General features: G+C 42.5%; 1 protein-coding gene across 1 annotated transcript in view; it reads right to left on the minus strand.

Moving 5' to 3' along the window:
• LOC306886204 (parkin coregulated gene protein-like) overlaps positions 1-16333 on the minus strand; it is a 120160-nt gene that overhangs the window by 31155 nt on the left and 72672 nt on the right. The window contains exon 4 of the mRNA XM_079443144.1: positions 14902-15051. Within this exon, the coding sequence (XP_079299270.1) occupies positions 14902-15051 (150 nt within the window). The remainder of the gene's footprint in view (positions 1-14901; positions 15052-16333) is intronic.

Raw genomic sequence — 16333 nt, forward strand, 5'->3', positions numbered from 1 at the left:
TAAGAGTGTGATGGTGTGATTAGCTGCTCTTGGGTTACAGGAGATTTTTTACTGTCTGCATCAACACAGCATAAACTGCTGACATCCCATCACTCCCTCACTCATGGATTGGTTTTTCACACAAGTACACATGATTGTATTTGTAATATTGAGGGGGCTTTCTATTGATATTGTGTGTATGTGTGTGTTTGTACCTACTTTATATCACTTACCATATTTTGGGGACAAATTTGTACCTAAAAGTGAGCTAAACCTGACAAAATCTCCAAAAAGCTCCCTTTGGGAACGTCCTTATTTGTAAAGCGGGTTTAAAAATATACTAAAATATTTTTTTTCAAATTGTAAAACTGCTGAAAGTTTCCTGTAAGGCAGGGGTGACCAAACTACGGGCCGCTGGATTTTTAAAAATGATATGAGTCTGCAGAGGTGGGCAAACTATGGGCGTTTTCATACAGCCCGTGAGGCAGTTGTTCCAAAATAGCTAATTTGATGCAATATCAGTAGCCTGTAGTGCAGTGTATAACCCCTGATTTACACTGTCCACTCCAGTCATTCCGCGGCACGTTTCAGAAGTGGCTCTCCGCGCGGCTTCACTAAAGACAGTCGCCGCGTCTATTTTTGACGGATGCCACATTCAGCCGCACAGCGAATACAAAATAAAAAGTCAAAATGGCTATATACACTACAAAACTGGCACAATTATAAGTTAAAAATGTGAAAGTGTTCATTTGTTTTGAAAAATGCCTTGTATTGGAACTGTTTTAAGTATCAGAACTCTTTCCAGTATCAGAACAAATGCCAGCGTTATACCATTATCCTCCTGCTCACGGGTGCTGTAATTTTGTGGGGAAAACTTGTAAATAATTTGTCATTTTATCTTGCAAAGATATGCTTTCTTCTGTTTTCCACACACATTTTTACGAAAATGGATATAGTACTGTTTTTCTGGATTATAAATTGCGGGGGGGGGGGGGGGGGGGTTGGGGGGGGGGGGGGGGGTTCATCTGAAACGTGCTGCAATTTCCAAGACGACTTATATAAAGCAATCAAGGTCAAGCACAAAGCTCACACATTAGGATTGGTAAGGAATAAGAAAAGGCAAGTGAGTTTATTTTGAGTTTGTATTGTGCATTTTCCAGCAACCACGCTAGTTTCAGTTTTGCGTTAAATATTTAAGGCTGGGCCTTTGTTTTTTTACTTAGCCTATATTTTCGTTCTTTTTTTCTATTCTGAACACTGCTAAATTTACAGGATTTTTTTTACAGGAGGGTGGGGAATATAAAAAAATGTTTCTAATGTTTGTAAACGTTTCATTTATTTTACATTATTTCTGAATGAAATGATAAAATGTGTCTTATACATTGACTTGTACACCAATGCAACTTATCTGTGTGTCATAAAGTGCTCATAAAAATAGGTAGAGATGGTACAAGAAAAGAACTACCATGTATGTACAAGTATACATACAGTACAGGAGTGAGTGTCAATTTAGAATAAAAAAACTAAAAAAAACCTTAATGTCATAAACATTATGCGGCCCCTCATTTAATGTGGAAAACTTGATGTGGCCCTCCAGTCAAACATTTTGCCCACCCCTGCTGTAAGGGGTAGGTTTAGGTGAAGGGTTGGTGTAGGACTGTAACGGGTCAGTCCACTGAAGGGGAGCGTAGTGATGAATGTGAGTGTGTGTGTAAATTATAATACATTTTAGTCTAAATTATAACAATTGTTCAAAAAAATAAACAAATAAATATGCATTACGAAATGTGTAAAAGCTATAAAATCAAATATATTTATACCTACATATATAATAAATATAAATAATAAATGTAATATAATAATAAATGATTAAACGTTTTTAAAATACACATGGTTAAATTACATTATAATAAAAGTTATTAATAAATAATTTTACCAGAGGCCATGTTTTCTCTCTCTCTTTCTCTCTCTCAAACAAAATAAGAATGTAGAGATTTATATTTATATAAACAGACTTTATATTATAGTAGTGCATGCCTCTGTGGGCCTCCATATGTGCCATTATGAACTTTAAGTCCTTGTACTGTTCTTTATCGTGCAAATTAATCAGCCCTGTTTTCAAACAAGATTTCTCACAGCCTCACATCAAAGCTAAAAATCAATGGACATACAGATGGACTCTAAAATACTAAAATACTATAAGTACATGCTCATACGTATGCACCCCTTATAGGGAACACTGCATACACATTCATATCTGTGAGAAGATCAGATGAAGGCAGAAGCAGCGCTGTTGGTGTTCTGAATCAGGAATCCCAGCTCAAAAGGAGCTTCAAAAACTAGCTGCGTTAACATACCTAAAAACTTTAGGATAAAAGCACAACATGATGGCAGATCACGGATTCTACTGATCAATACACACACAGATCACAAGTCTTTAAGACCGGAGAGATCAATAGAAAGAGCAAAAGAAAATGAATGAGCCCTTCGGTCATTTTTAAAAGACCACAGCATTCATGTCAGTGTTTGAATGTATACTACAGAGAATTGTTAATACAGAGAATGTTTAAAGCACATACACACACACACACACACACACACACACACACATACACAAGCTCCATCTTGAACTAATTGCCCAGATAAAATGCCTGTCAGATCATTGGACTGTTACGGAAGTATGCCAGAGACAAGAGGAGATCGGTCAAAAGGTTTATTGAGAAGCGCAGCAGAATGAGCAAAGGAGTCAGGTAAGTAGGATGAGCAATGTAACTTCGGATATTCTGGTGTGGTAGGTACTTCGTAACTTGCTTCACAGGTACAGGAGATCGTGGAGGACGGAGAGACAAATCCAAAAGGGGAGCCAGGAGACGAGGAGGACGAGGAGACGATAGAGGACGAGGAGAACACACTGGAAGGAATCACAGAAGGTGAGTACAGGTAATAGCACTTGGAAGGATATAGCTTCGATAGCTGAATCAGTTGTGTAGGAATCCACTACGTGCAAACAAGACCGGACAATGATGCTGACTGCTGTGCGTGCCTTTGTACCGTGTTGGTGATGAGGAGATTGAGTGAGTGCAGATGAAGGTGATTAGTACTCAGGGGAGAGCGTGCGCTGGGATTGGCTGGAAAGGGGATCTGGCTGTTCTGTGTCATTACCCCCCCCCCCTCCACGGCCCGCTCCTGAGGGCCGGGGACTCCGACGGCATGGTGGCCGACCTCGTCCTCGGGGCGCAGGGCGATCCGGATGAGCGGTGTGGAAGGTGTCAAGCAGACTGGGGTCGAGGATATAATCTCTGGGGACCCAGGATCATTCTTCTGGACCATAGCCCTCCCAGTTCACCAGGTACTCTAAACGACCACCACGGCGTCGGGAGTCCAAGATCTCGTTGACTTGATAGGCCGTGCCATCCTCCAGGATAAGCGGAAGGGGGGGTTCGACAGCCAGGCCAGGATCTGCGGAGGAAGAGATTGGAGAGTGATGAGGTTTTAGAAGGGACACATGGAAAGTGGGGTGAATACGGTAGTGAGCAGGTAATTTGAGCTGATAAGTGACCGGATTAATCTGCTTAACGATGGAGAAGGGGCCAATGTATCTGGGACTGAGTTTCCTACGGGGCAAGCGCATCCTGATGTCTCTAGTTGACAGCCAGACCTTTTGACCGGGCTGGTAGGATGGAGCTGCGGATCGTCTCAAGTCGGCTATCATCCTACGTCTGCGCAATGCCCTTTGCAGCTGATGGTGGGCTGCGTCCCAGACCCTCTCGCTCTCTCGGAACCAGTAGTCTACCGAGGGGACATCAGATGGTTCGCCAGACCATGGGAAGTGAGGGGGCTGGAAACCGAGTATGCACTGGAAGGGGGTAAGTCCAGTAGCAGGCTGATGCAGGAAGTTATGTGCATACTCGGCCCAGCCCAGAAACTGGTTCCAAGAGTTCTGGTGGCCGTGGCAGAAGGTCCGAAGGAAGCACCCAATCTAATGGATCTTTCTTTCCGTCTGCCCGTTCGTCTGGGGATGGTATCCAGATGAGAGACTGACGGACACACCTAGGAGGCTGAAGAACGCTTTCCAAACTGGCTGAGGGAACAGAATTTGTTGCCCATTGGATGGGGTTGACCAGAATCTCCTTGAGGAGGATCGGTTCGGGCTCCTCATTGCTCTCCTCGGGTGCGTGGATGCGAGAAAGGGCATCCGCCTTAACATTCTTGGAGCCTGGGTGGTAGGATATAGAAAAGTTAAAGCGGGTGAAGAATAAGGCCCATCTGGCCTGGCGTGGGTTGAGCCTCTTGGCGTCTCCGAGGTATTCTAGGTTTTTATGGTCAGTCAAGACCGTGAATGGGTGCTGAGCTCCCTCGAGCCAATGTCTCCACTCTTCAAGAGCTAGCTTGATGGTGAGAAGCTTGCGGTTACCGATGTCGTAATTCCTTTCCGCCGGGCTGAGTTTGCGGGAGAAGAAGGCACAGTATGGCTGGGATATCCTGCTGCTGGGAGAATACCGCGCCGACACCAGTAGTGGATGCGTCAACCTCGACTAGGAAGGGTTTATTGGGGTCAGGTTGAACGAGGAGCGGGGCGCTGGTAAAAGCCTCCTTGAGGCTAATGGGGACTAAGAAAGGGATCTGGGCTTGTTACGTAGGAGGTTAGTGAGTGGGCTAGTTATGGAGCTGTAGTCTCGGATGAATCTCCTGTAGAAGTTCGAGAAGCCGAGGAAGCGTTGTAGTTCCTTGATCGATGTCGGGACGGGCCAGTTCTTGATGGCGGCTCCCTTCCCCTCGTCCATCTGGATACCATTGTGGTTGATGTTATAACCAAGGAACTGCACTGAGTCTTAATGGAAAGAGCATTTCTCGGCTTTGAGAAATAAATTATGCTCCCTCAGGTGTTGCAGGACCTCCGCAACGTAGTGGCGATGTTCGGCCATGCTCCGGGAGTATACGAGGATGTCATCTATGTAGACTAGTACAGACTTGTGGAGGAACTCCCGGAGAACCTCATGCATAAAGTCCTGGAATACGGAGGGGGCGTTGACTAGGCCATAGGGCATAACAGAGTACTCATAGTGCCCAGTAGGGGTCACAAAATCGGTCTTCCATTCGTCCCCCTCACGTATCCGGATGAGGTTATAGGCGCTGCGGAGGTCCAACTTGGTAAACACTCTGGCTCCGTGAAGATGTTCTAGCGCCGCAGGGACGAGGTGAAGTGGATAGCGGAATTTAACTGTGATCTTATTAAGAGCTCTGTAATCTATACAGTGTCTCAGACCTCCATCCTTTTTAGCCACAAAGAAGAAACTGGAAGCAGCAGGTGACGTGGAAGGGCGGATGTAACCCTGTTGGAGACCCTCCTCGATGTACTCCTCCATGGCCTTCTGTTCAGGAATGGAGAGTGGGTATATCCTCCCACGGGGCACTGACTCACCCGGTAGCAGATCAATGGCGCAGTCCCATGGCCGGTGTGGAGGCAGCTGTGAGGCCCTCTCGGGGCAGAACACATCACTGAAGGGGACGTAGCAGGTTGGTATATCGTCTGACTGTTTGTCTACTGTTTGTCTCTCGATGGAGGTAGCATAGACCTTGAGGTGCTTGGGATTGGAAGCTGGAGGTTGAGGAATCCGAGGAAAACAGTCAGGAAAGCATTAGTCACCCCACTTCAGGACTTCACCGGTCTTCCAGGAAAGGATGGGATTGTGCTGAACTAACCACGGGCACCCTAGAATCACATCAGCGGTGGAATCCTCCAGAACCAGAAGTGGGAGAGTTTCCTTGTGCAGCTGACCGATGGTGAGTTGGATGGGTCCCACGCTCCGACACACACACCTCCAACTGAGAGGTTTCCCGGTTATGGACTGGACTTGGTAGTTGGCCTGGGTAGCCGAGGTCGGGAGGTGGAGTTGACGACAGAGGTCGCCTGATATGAAATTGCCTGCCGAGCCGGAGTCGAGTAGGGCATTAACTGAAAGGGAAATGCCGGAGGCAGTAAGTTGAACAATAGTGGCGAGTGGCTTCATATCTGTTAGAGCAGGATCAATAACACTCACCAAAGGTCTAGGGGGACGAGTTGGGCACATGGAAATTATGTGCCCCGGGGCTCCACAATATAAACACAATCCAAACATCAGGCGCCTCTGGCGTTCGACCTGGGAAAGCCTGGTGGAACCAAGCTGCATGGGTTTAGAGTCTGGTTCTGGAGGGCTGATGTTCTCTGGTCTGCGGTAGGAATTAACGAACGCTTCCTGGTCTTCCTTACAAGATTTCATGCGTGACACAACTCGGAGTGACAGCTGAACGAAGCATTCTAGCCCGATGGTATCGTCATAGGCAGCGAGGTGCAGCCGCAAACTGGGTTCCAATCCCTGCCGGTAGGTGGTGATGAGCGAGCGCTCGTTCCAGCCGCTGGCCACGGCAAGGGTCCTAAATTTAAGAGCATATTCATCAATGGGCATGGTACCTTGTCGAAGATGATAGAGCCTTTCGCTAACGGAGGAATCTATCGCGGGTCTGCCAAAAACCTCCCAGAAATGAGCGGTGAAATTATAGAGGGTCTGGGTTACCGTGCCAGCCTGAACCCAGATGGTTTCGGCCCATTGGAGCGCTCGCCCGGTCAGCTGGGAAATGATGAACGAAATCTTCGCTCGCTCGGTGGTGTAAAGCTGCGGCTGTATCTCCAGAGCTAGAGAACACTGCAGAAGGAATACATTGCATGCCTCCGCCAGACCAGAGAAGGGTGCCAGTTTGGCCATGGGACTTACGATCACCGGAGAAGGAGAAGAGGTTGTGGCTGTTGTGATGGATGTTGTAGCGGGAGCGGGAGCGGAGGTGGTGGTGGTGAGTAGCCGTCGGAGACCATCCACGATCTCCTGGAACGGGTCAGAATTACTCATTCTGCCGGCGATCCACTCGTTTGGTCCGGTCTTCTGTTACGGAAGTATGCCAGAGACAAGAGGAGATCGGTCAAAAGGTTTATTGAGAAGCGCAGCAGAATGAGCAAGGGAGTCAGGTAAGTAGGATGAGCAATGTAACTTCGGATATTCTGATGTGGTAGGTACTTAGTAACTTGCTTCACAGGTACAGTAGATCGTGGAAGACGGAGAGACCAATCAAAAAGGGGAGCCAGGAGACGAGGAGGACGAGGAGACGATGGAGGACGAGGAGAACACACTGGAAGGAATCACAGAAGGTGAGTACAGGTAATAGCACTTGGAAGGATATAGCTTTGATAGCTGAATCAGTTGTGTAGGAGTCCACTACGTGCAAACGAGACCGGACAATGATGCTGACTGCTGTGCGTGCCTTTGTACCGTGTTGGTGATGAGGAGATTGAGTGAGTGCAGGTGAAGGTGATTAGTACTCAGGGGAGAGCGTACGCTGGGATTGGCTGGAAAGGGGATCCGGCTGTTCTGTGTCATGGACAAATCGGAGCCCTTAATTTTGATACTCCAGAATAATTCTAGATTACTAGAATATTTCTAGAATAATATCAACTAGATGAATTTAAGTTATGTCTTCTGCAGGCTAACACAACCTGGTGAAAATAGTTAGCATACACACACTTATTAAACTCACAAAACAGCTTAGCTACAGCTTTGTGTAAGAGAAAGCAAAAAACACTGATTTCAGTTCAGAAAACAGAATCTCACATTCTGAATTTAACTAACTCACTGGCTAGTGGCAAGAAAATGAGAAGAAAGAAAAACTAAAGCAGGCAAAAATGAAAATGAACACATTAAAAATGAAACCAAAAATGTGCATAATTGTTACTTCAATTTTATGGCATTACTATTTTGTCTAAATAAATTAAAAATAAATGTCTATCTTACTAATTTTAAGGGTGTGAAAAATTAATGTTCATTTTGAGATTTGATAAAGACTACATGTAACAGTGTTATTAAATCATTAGAGTTTTAAATAACTTTAAATGATGTTTTAACTTTTAGATGGCAAAGGCGATCGAAATTTAAAAACAGAAAATGTGAATGAACAATTTAATATCCAATTTCAGTCAATATATATCCAATATGATACAATACATTTTAAAAATTCTAATATGGTACTGATATATTTTATATCCCTATTGGCTCAATGCCAAAAACACACACTGAAGGTTACCACGACCTCTAGTTTAACCTCCAGTGAACCTTTGCTTTCCAATAAAATACTCTCTGTGAAGGTTTCCATGGACAGTGTCTTCCAAAAGAAAGATAAATAATAAAAAGAAACAATTAAATTCAGAGAGGCAAGAGACAAAAAAGTAGAGTAAGAGAAATAAAGGTAGAAAACACAGGTGCATGAGGTCATATGTGTGTATGTGAGCAATAGACAGATGTATGCAGAGACAGGTAGGTAGGAGGATGTTTTAGGGTATTCATGAGTCTGGGCCGTTATCAGTTGACCTTTAAATTGGAGCCGCTGCTCAGCAGGAAACCCGAGGGGCCCGTCTCAGATTTGACTGGCTCGGAGCCCCCAGCCTGCTGATGATAAAAACTGCAGCAGCCGGCGGGCAAATCTACACCGTATGCTTCTATGCATATATATATATATATAAAATGCATATATACAGTAGAATATATAAATTGACTGGCTGTGTTGAAGCAGCATCATTAAGGGCTATGAAGCATGCTGAGACGGGTCAAGTGGGCACAGGGAGAGCCGTAAGAATGAGGGTGGGCTTGGCAGAGCTGTTCTCTTCTCTCTGGGGGCAGCAGTGGCTGAGATGATGAATTCATCACTGCTGTAAGAGTCCTGCAGGAGGCCAGATTGGCTCAAATCCCCCATGAGAGGAAGACACGAGACATAGACAGGAAAATGACGAGCCCATAGGGAGCGGGGTATGAAACTTATATTGTATTGCTTTGTGTTTGTACGAGCGTGTTCTTATGAATATACTTTTTACAGGAGAAGTGGGTCTCGTATCAGCAGTGATAAACAAAAATTTATTTAGAAGTCTCTCAAACACATGGACTAGCACTAGATACAGTAGCAATATGAGCAGATGTTCTCTAGTGAACAAGTATAGGCATACACACACAATCAAGTTGTACACACACACATACTACAGTCTAGTTCAGTGGTTTGCAAACTGAGGTATGGGGATCTCCATGGGGTCACAAATAGGGTCCACAGTAATGTAATGTAATATATAATTATATTATATAACAATTGTTTAATAAGATTTGTTTTCCCAGTATATCAGAATGCACATTTTCACTAGTCAGAAACAAAGAATAATCCAATATTTTTATTTTTTAATTCACATAATTTTTTAATTGTCATAGATTTGTTGTCAATGTAATAGAAGGTGAATATTTTCCAGAGAGCACTTAACAAACATTTATATATATTTTTTTCACAGTACAAATGGCTCTTGATACAAGAAAATATATGGCCTTTATAATTTAGGAAAGAGGTCCCTCGCAAAAGGACCACTTGTGGCATTAAAAAACCCTGGTCTAGCCATATAAATTTTCTGGTCCTGGTCCTGGTCCTGTCTATTACCGATAATTCCCCTGTGACTTCTGTGTTTGTTTATTAAATATTTTGGCTAATTTAAATACACTATTAACTTCCAATATAAATATTACACTGTCCGTTCCATTTAACACATTCACTATGCTTAAATCCAGTTTTAAATCCCCGAAAAGTCCACAGATTCTGTCTAGGCCTGCTAATCACTCAAAAACATGTGAATCTATGTGCGTATGGAATTGCATTTGAATTATGTAAGGTCTGCATTGCTTTGAGCAGACCTGCAAACTCATCAGAGAAAAAAAGGTGACAGTGTTTTGGGGGGGAGGGTGCAGAATGGGCGACGCGGACAATGTGAACGCATTAGCCTTGCACGTTCGCCAGATTCTAAATAGACATTGTTTACAAGTAATGCGGCGCATCCAATGCAACAAGACGTCAAATTGCTTTGTTACACTGTATTACTCTCGCATCAGCTGTTGTAAACAGTCACATCTACCCACATCAACACATCAAAAACGCTTTAAAAGTAGGGCTACATCCAGCTGACTTGAATGACTGCTGCGCACACGACAACCTCCATAACGTGTCGTTAATCAGGGTAGCTCAGAATTGGAGTAGTAGCCAGAACTCAGGGCAGAGCACCTGGCTTAAGTTAGGGGCTAATGATAAGGTTGCAACCTAAGTTGGCTATCTGAAATACTATATACTTACGTAGCAAGCTAAATGGTTGACTTTAGTTAGCAAGACGGTCAGACAATGCAGGAATTAACATTACAACTAGCTAATAATGTTAGATGGCTAGAAAATTTGCTATCTTGCTAACGGAAATTCCAGCATTGGATCCGCTTGTATTGCTTGCTATTAAGCATTTTGCTCGAAGCATAGGCTAACTGTATGAAAAAAAAAACGCTAACTTAGCTGACGTTATTTGACTTAAGCAAACAAATATCTGTTGTTTAGCTCCAAAAAGACTGATTTACCTTGAATTCAATTTCCATCAGAGTTTCAACATTAGGTCAGGTGTCTCTTGACAGGCGCGAACACAGATGGCAGTGTGTTTCAAGATCCTGAACCAAGCGCTGAGATTCCGATTGGTCCAGAAAAAATGTCATTTATAAGAATTGTCCAATAATGGTCTACATGGCACGCAAGCCCACCCCCACCTCCCTCTCTTGACAGGCGCGAGCTCAGTAGAGATTCCGATCGGCCCAGATGTCAATTAAGACCCCCCCCCCTAAAAAAAACTCTCCGGTTCTACACGATTCACGTGAATGACCCAACTGACAATAAAAGCGGCGATTGTCGCCGAAAAGCGACAAGTTTGCAGTATACTTGAGTGACTGTTGCCCTCCAGAGCCAGTCTCACAATGGGAGGAGGTTGCTAAGTGGAGGTACAAACTACTACTGGCAACGTGTGATAAGACACACCTGAGGCTAACAGCACCTCTGCCATGCACATTCAAGGAACAACATAACCAGACCACCACCAAGATAATATATCACCAGCCCCCACACCTCCGAAACTACCACCTCACGAACACAAATAGTATTTTTAGTTCTAACAAAAACCTCAGTTGCATCATTGCCACCACACTATATATGTTTATATATCTGTGTGTGTCTTTGTGCTTATCAGACTCGTCGGCATTCCCATCAGGAAGATTCATAGGACCAAAAAGAGTGTATCACAGCAGGTCTGGTGCAGATTAATGTGGAAAGCAGACTAACAGCTCAAAGATAATGCAGGCCAATAAAAAAGACACACACACGCACGCAGGGAACAGGAGTGAAGCAGAGGCTAACGGCAGAACAGCTCGGGGTCGTTAAGCATCATTAGTGGGACATTTGTTCACACACATTTGTCAGGAAGCGTCCTGCTAAGCAGGGAGTGTGTTTTCCTCAAGGAGTGTGTACTGGACAGAGGCAAGCAGGTATAGGAAATGAAGTTACTGCCGGGTGTATGTGTGTGTGTGTGTGTAATCTTCTGCATGATGGAGCAGATCTGTCCCTTGTAAGAGACGTCACCATGTTTGATTAACAACAGGAATCATCCCAGCCGGAAAACAACAGAAGCGTGTAAACTGCATCTGTGATTCGCATGCATTTACTGTTCCCGCATATTCAGTAGTTTCAAGTACAGCGGCACACAAGCACGCACTCACACAAGCAAAAATGCTGCAGGCTAATCAGGAGGTAAATCAAGTTTACCTGAAGCTCAAGTGACCACAACAGTCTTAGAAACACACTGAAAATGAAAAAACACAGCAAGATATTATTTCAGTTTACTTTTAATATCCAAAAAAAAAAAAAGTTTATTCTTGTGATGGCAACGCTAATGCTAAATTCTCAGCAGTCGTTACTCCAGTGTCACATGATCTTTCAGAGATCATTCTAATATGCTGATTTGGGGTTCAAGAATTATTTCTTCTATTATTTTAAAGTTCAAAAGAACAGCATTTATTATACAACTTAAGTCATTACAGTCACTTTGACCAAGTTAACGCATCCCTGCTGAATACAAATTAACAATTTATTAAAGATTTAAAAAATATAAAAGAGTTGTTATTCAAGATAACAAATATTAAATAAAGAGAGACCTCACTGCAGTATATAAAATATAAACATAGTATGTAAAAATATTTAACAGCACTGGAATTAAAATATACACACAAACTGGCCAAATTAAACACAACTGTCATATGGCTTAATTCATGCAAAAATGCAGGACAAATGAGACCTTCAAAATTCAAGATCTGAAAATCACAGAAAGGAGGACAACACACATACATAGACACACAACACCACAGTACCAACAGCTGCATCCTGGGGAACAAAAGACCACTATGTAGACACAATTTCCCTCTGGCCACATTGCCACAAGGCAAAAAAAAAAACCACACATACATACACAAAAAGGCCCGTGACTTACTCTGAGAGTGATCCAGTTCAGCACGTCCAGAATATACGTAACCACCATCTCCCCCCAGAGGAATCCAACGGAGAAAAGCAGATAATTTTTAGCCCAACTTCAATTAACCGCAAGTCTCCAAACATCTCTATGTCTCATACAATCAGACTACTTAACTACGCCACAGAACTAAAAGGTTTGTTTTTAAAACTGCAGACGATAATAGCAACGGCTCATTACCAAATTCACAAGATGCACAGTGTCTGGTAGTGCCTTACAACCAAAGAAAACCAATCTAACCAGTCCTGATCTTGACTTGTAAACCAGGCATTAAACACTTAAGAGACTTTACCTACCGCTATTTCACAGAGGAGATTAGCATGGAGCCTGGAGCTAATGAGAGAAGCTTTCGCTGCTCCTCCAGTGTTCCTTCTTTTGCTCAAACAAAACATTAGCAGATAATGTAACGGAATTAAGAAGACAAAAGATTCAAATTGGATATTGATCAGAGGAGTGAGGTGGCAGCATTTCGGCTGGTTAAGCCGGTGATAAGGTGATTGATCCACAATGCTTGTCCTCACGTCTGAAGATGTCTGGCAGGCCTATAGTCTGCCTGACAAAGGCGGTGAATGGAAGCGTGAACTGGTCCGACACCAGGACACAATGAATACAGAACGCTCAAATCAGTCCTCAGGACCGTGTTTAAAAAGATGAAAGACATCAAATGACAAAGAGACACAAATATAACTACACATTCAATGGAAATTCAGGCGCCAGATTATGTAGATTTGGCATGTAGAAAGTCGGCATAAATGTTCAGTAATGATGTAGAATGTTCAATAAGAGTGACTCAGAGCAGTGCCAATGCCTGCTGATCTGAGACCAGCTTTAAAGATCACAGCTGAAGGCTAGGATCCTGAAAGACAAGCACTGATCTCCAGCAAGACAAGGGCCGCAGGGATCAATGCACAATCAATGTTAATTGTCAGTGTTTTTCTATGTGGCCGGATCAGAGATACAAAAAAAGTGAAGCCAAAACGTAAAACCATGCAGCAGAAAAAGCAATGAATGTAGTCTTAGAAAACATACTATAGAAGTAAAAACTATAGAAGTATTGTTTTCTAAAAACAATAAGTCACTTTTCCAAGACATTCATGTGTATTGTGCATAAAACCATCCCTGTCTAGAGAGATTTGTTGATTAAAAATACTTCTGTCAGGACCACTGTCGTCAAAGATGATTGACAATTAGCAATAGTGCTGTAGTAGGTTCTAGTATTTTCCATCTTCGTTCTCTTTCTAAAATCAAGTCGTTTCTCTCAAAAAGCTCTCTAGAGGTTGCTATCCATGCCTTTATTACATCTCGGCTGGATTATTGCAACTCCCTCTACTTTGGTATATCAAAGTCTCAAATCTCGCAGTTACAAGTAGTTCAAAATCCAGCAGCTAGATTCTTGAAGAGGTGTAAAAAGTTTGATCATGCCACTCCCCTCTTGCAAACTTTGCATTGGCTGCCAGTTCACTATCGAATCTTGCTACTTGTCTATAAATCACTTAACAATCAAGCACCGTTTTATTTGTCTGATTTACTCCACCCCTACACTCTGGCGAGGGGACTGAGATCAGAGGGCAAACTTCTCCTCCACACCCCTAGATCTCGCTTAAAAACCAGGGGATCTAGAGCCTTTAAAGTGGCTGGCCCCACCCTCTGGAACAACTTACCAGTTCGCATTAGAATGGCTTCCACGTTATCTGAGTTCAAGTCATATCTTAAAACGCATGTTTTCTCTCTGGCTTTTAACATGTAGTAATGTGTGCTTTTGAATGGTTTTAATCTGCTTTTGTTGTTGTATTGGTCCCTGAATGGTTTTAATTTGTTTACTAATTCTCTTCTCGTTATATATTATTGTTTGTTGTGTAGCACTTTGGTCGGCCTTGTCTCATGCTTAAATGTGCTCTGGAAATAAAACTGAACTTGAACTTGACAATTAGCATACATAATTAACATACCAATAATATAATTAGCATACCAATCCAAAGATTGGCGGTATGGTTCTGTTCTGTGCAAGAACTCCCTGCGCATCCATGCAGCCTAGCATGGATGAGAGCAGAGAGAGCAGCGATAACCCCTTAGAGTAAACAGAACAGAACCAACACGAATGTACTGCAGATATCATTAATGTTCAATAATTTAATATACTCATTTTAGAAATTAGTCTGATTCAAAGGGGAATCAGAAGGCTGAATCCTTACTGTATGTGAGAAGGAGCTGGGGATGGAGAAGGGTAATTAGCTACTGAGCAACACGAAAGCTGCTGATACTGCAATACTGAAGGACCTTATATATGGGTGTTGTGATACGTGTCCCATCCCTATAGGTGGATGTGGATCAGCTGAGAGTCAGCTGACGTGAACATGACTAAAGTGACCTGCCAGAACTAACGCTATGCTTGATATATACAGTATATATTTCACAAAAGTGATCTCAAAAGCTAAAAACCTTTTATAAAAACCAAAGGCAGTTACAGATTTATATGAGTTGCTTACTGTTCATATTCTTGAAGATGTTCAGGATGGGGAGGATCTGTCTGTAGTACGGGACCAGTGCCTCACCCACCATATCTGCTGATACAACCAAGTGCTGCAGAACCTTCAGCGTGGTGCAGATGACCTGTCTGCTCCTTGTGTTGAGAGCATCTGTGGACAAACACAGAGAGATGAAGAAAACAAAAAGAAGGTCCAAAAACATTTTAAAGTCAGGAATATTTGTGTGGGAAATTTTTTTGTTGCCATTTTTCAACCCTGATTGGAGTGTATATTTGCACTTTCTTTTTCTGCATCCAAAGTTAAAAACACCTCATTCAAGGCTCTGTATGCATGGAAGAAAGCATGAATTCAATAATACAAATAAAGTCTTCATCTGCAGCCTGCATGATATCCCATAATCCTGTGGTTCAATGGTTAGTGGAAATAATGACAGACCAGTTGAAAGAAGCAATTGAATTCATAAATATCTATTTTTCCATATGATTTGATTTCTACTGAGAAATAAGCTTTTGGTTGCCATTAAATATATATTTGGTTACCTCTTGAATTATCTCACTAGATCATTGATGTTATGATGCATTTAAAGTCTGCCTGAACAAGGCATTTAGGAGGTACCTTCATATAAAAAACAAAGGAATAGCTCATCTAAGATTGTTTTAAGTGGCAGCTGTGTGCTGTACTTTACCAATCTCCTCCATTTACTTCCTGCTCTCCTATATCTGTATAACACACTATGAAATTCTAATTACCAAACAAACACGGCAAACTGTTTTCCAGCGGTGTGACATTTGCACCGAAGGAGTGTTCAATAATTCATGGTGTGTGACGTGTCTGGAGGAGTGAAGATCTGTTTCTAAATCTCTCTAAATAAAGGAACCATTAATTCCTCCATCATATTAGGCTCTAAAAATGAACGACCTCACATACGTTTTCCTTCTCTAAATACCACAGGAGCACGACATTTAGACACTTCAGTAATTGCGTTAGTTTAACTCCTGATACAAACATATCTGCAGTTGTTCCTGTGAGAGAGGAAAGAAAAAGTGTTATCATCTATCTATCTATCTATCTATCTATCTATCTATCTATCTATCTATCTATCTATCTATCTATCTATCTATCTATCTATCTATCTATCTATCTATCTATCTATCTATCTATCTATGTTGCATATGTTGATCCTGGGCTTTGATTTGACCAGTGCAAAACATGTGACCTTTGCTGTATGTTTAAGGTCAGTATTTGTTGTTTTTCTCCAATTAGCTTAATCCATTCCTTCTTCTATCCATGATTTTCTAATGTATCCTAAGTTTTTTAAAGTCTGCATGAAAGAAGCTTATTTTGTCAGTAAGATGTGCCTTGCATTTATAATACCATTTTCGAACAGGAAGACAAGCAGAAATTAACCAATAAAAATGTATATTGTAAAAAG

Source organism: Barbus barbus, assembly GCF_936440315.1.
Source record: "Barbus barbus genome assembly, chromosome: 20".
Classification (NCBI taxonomy): Eukaryota; Metazoa; Chordata; class Actinopteri; order Cypriniformes; family Cyprinidae; genus Barbus; species Barbus barbus.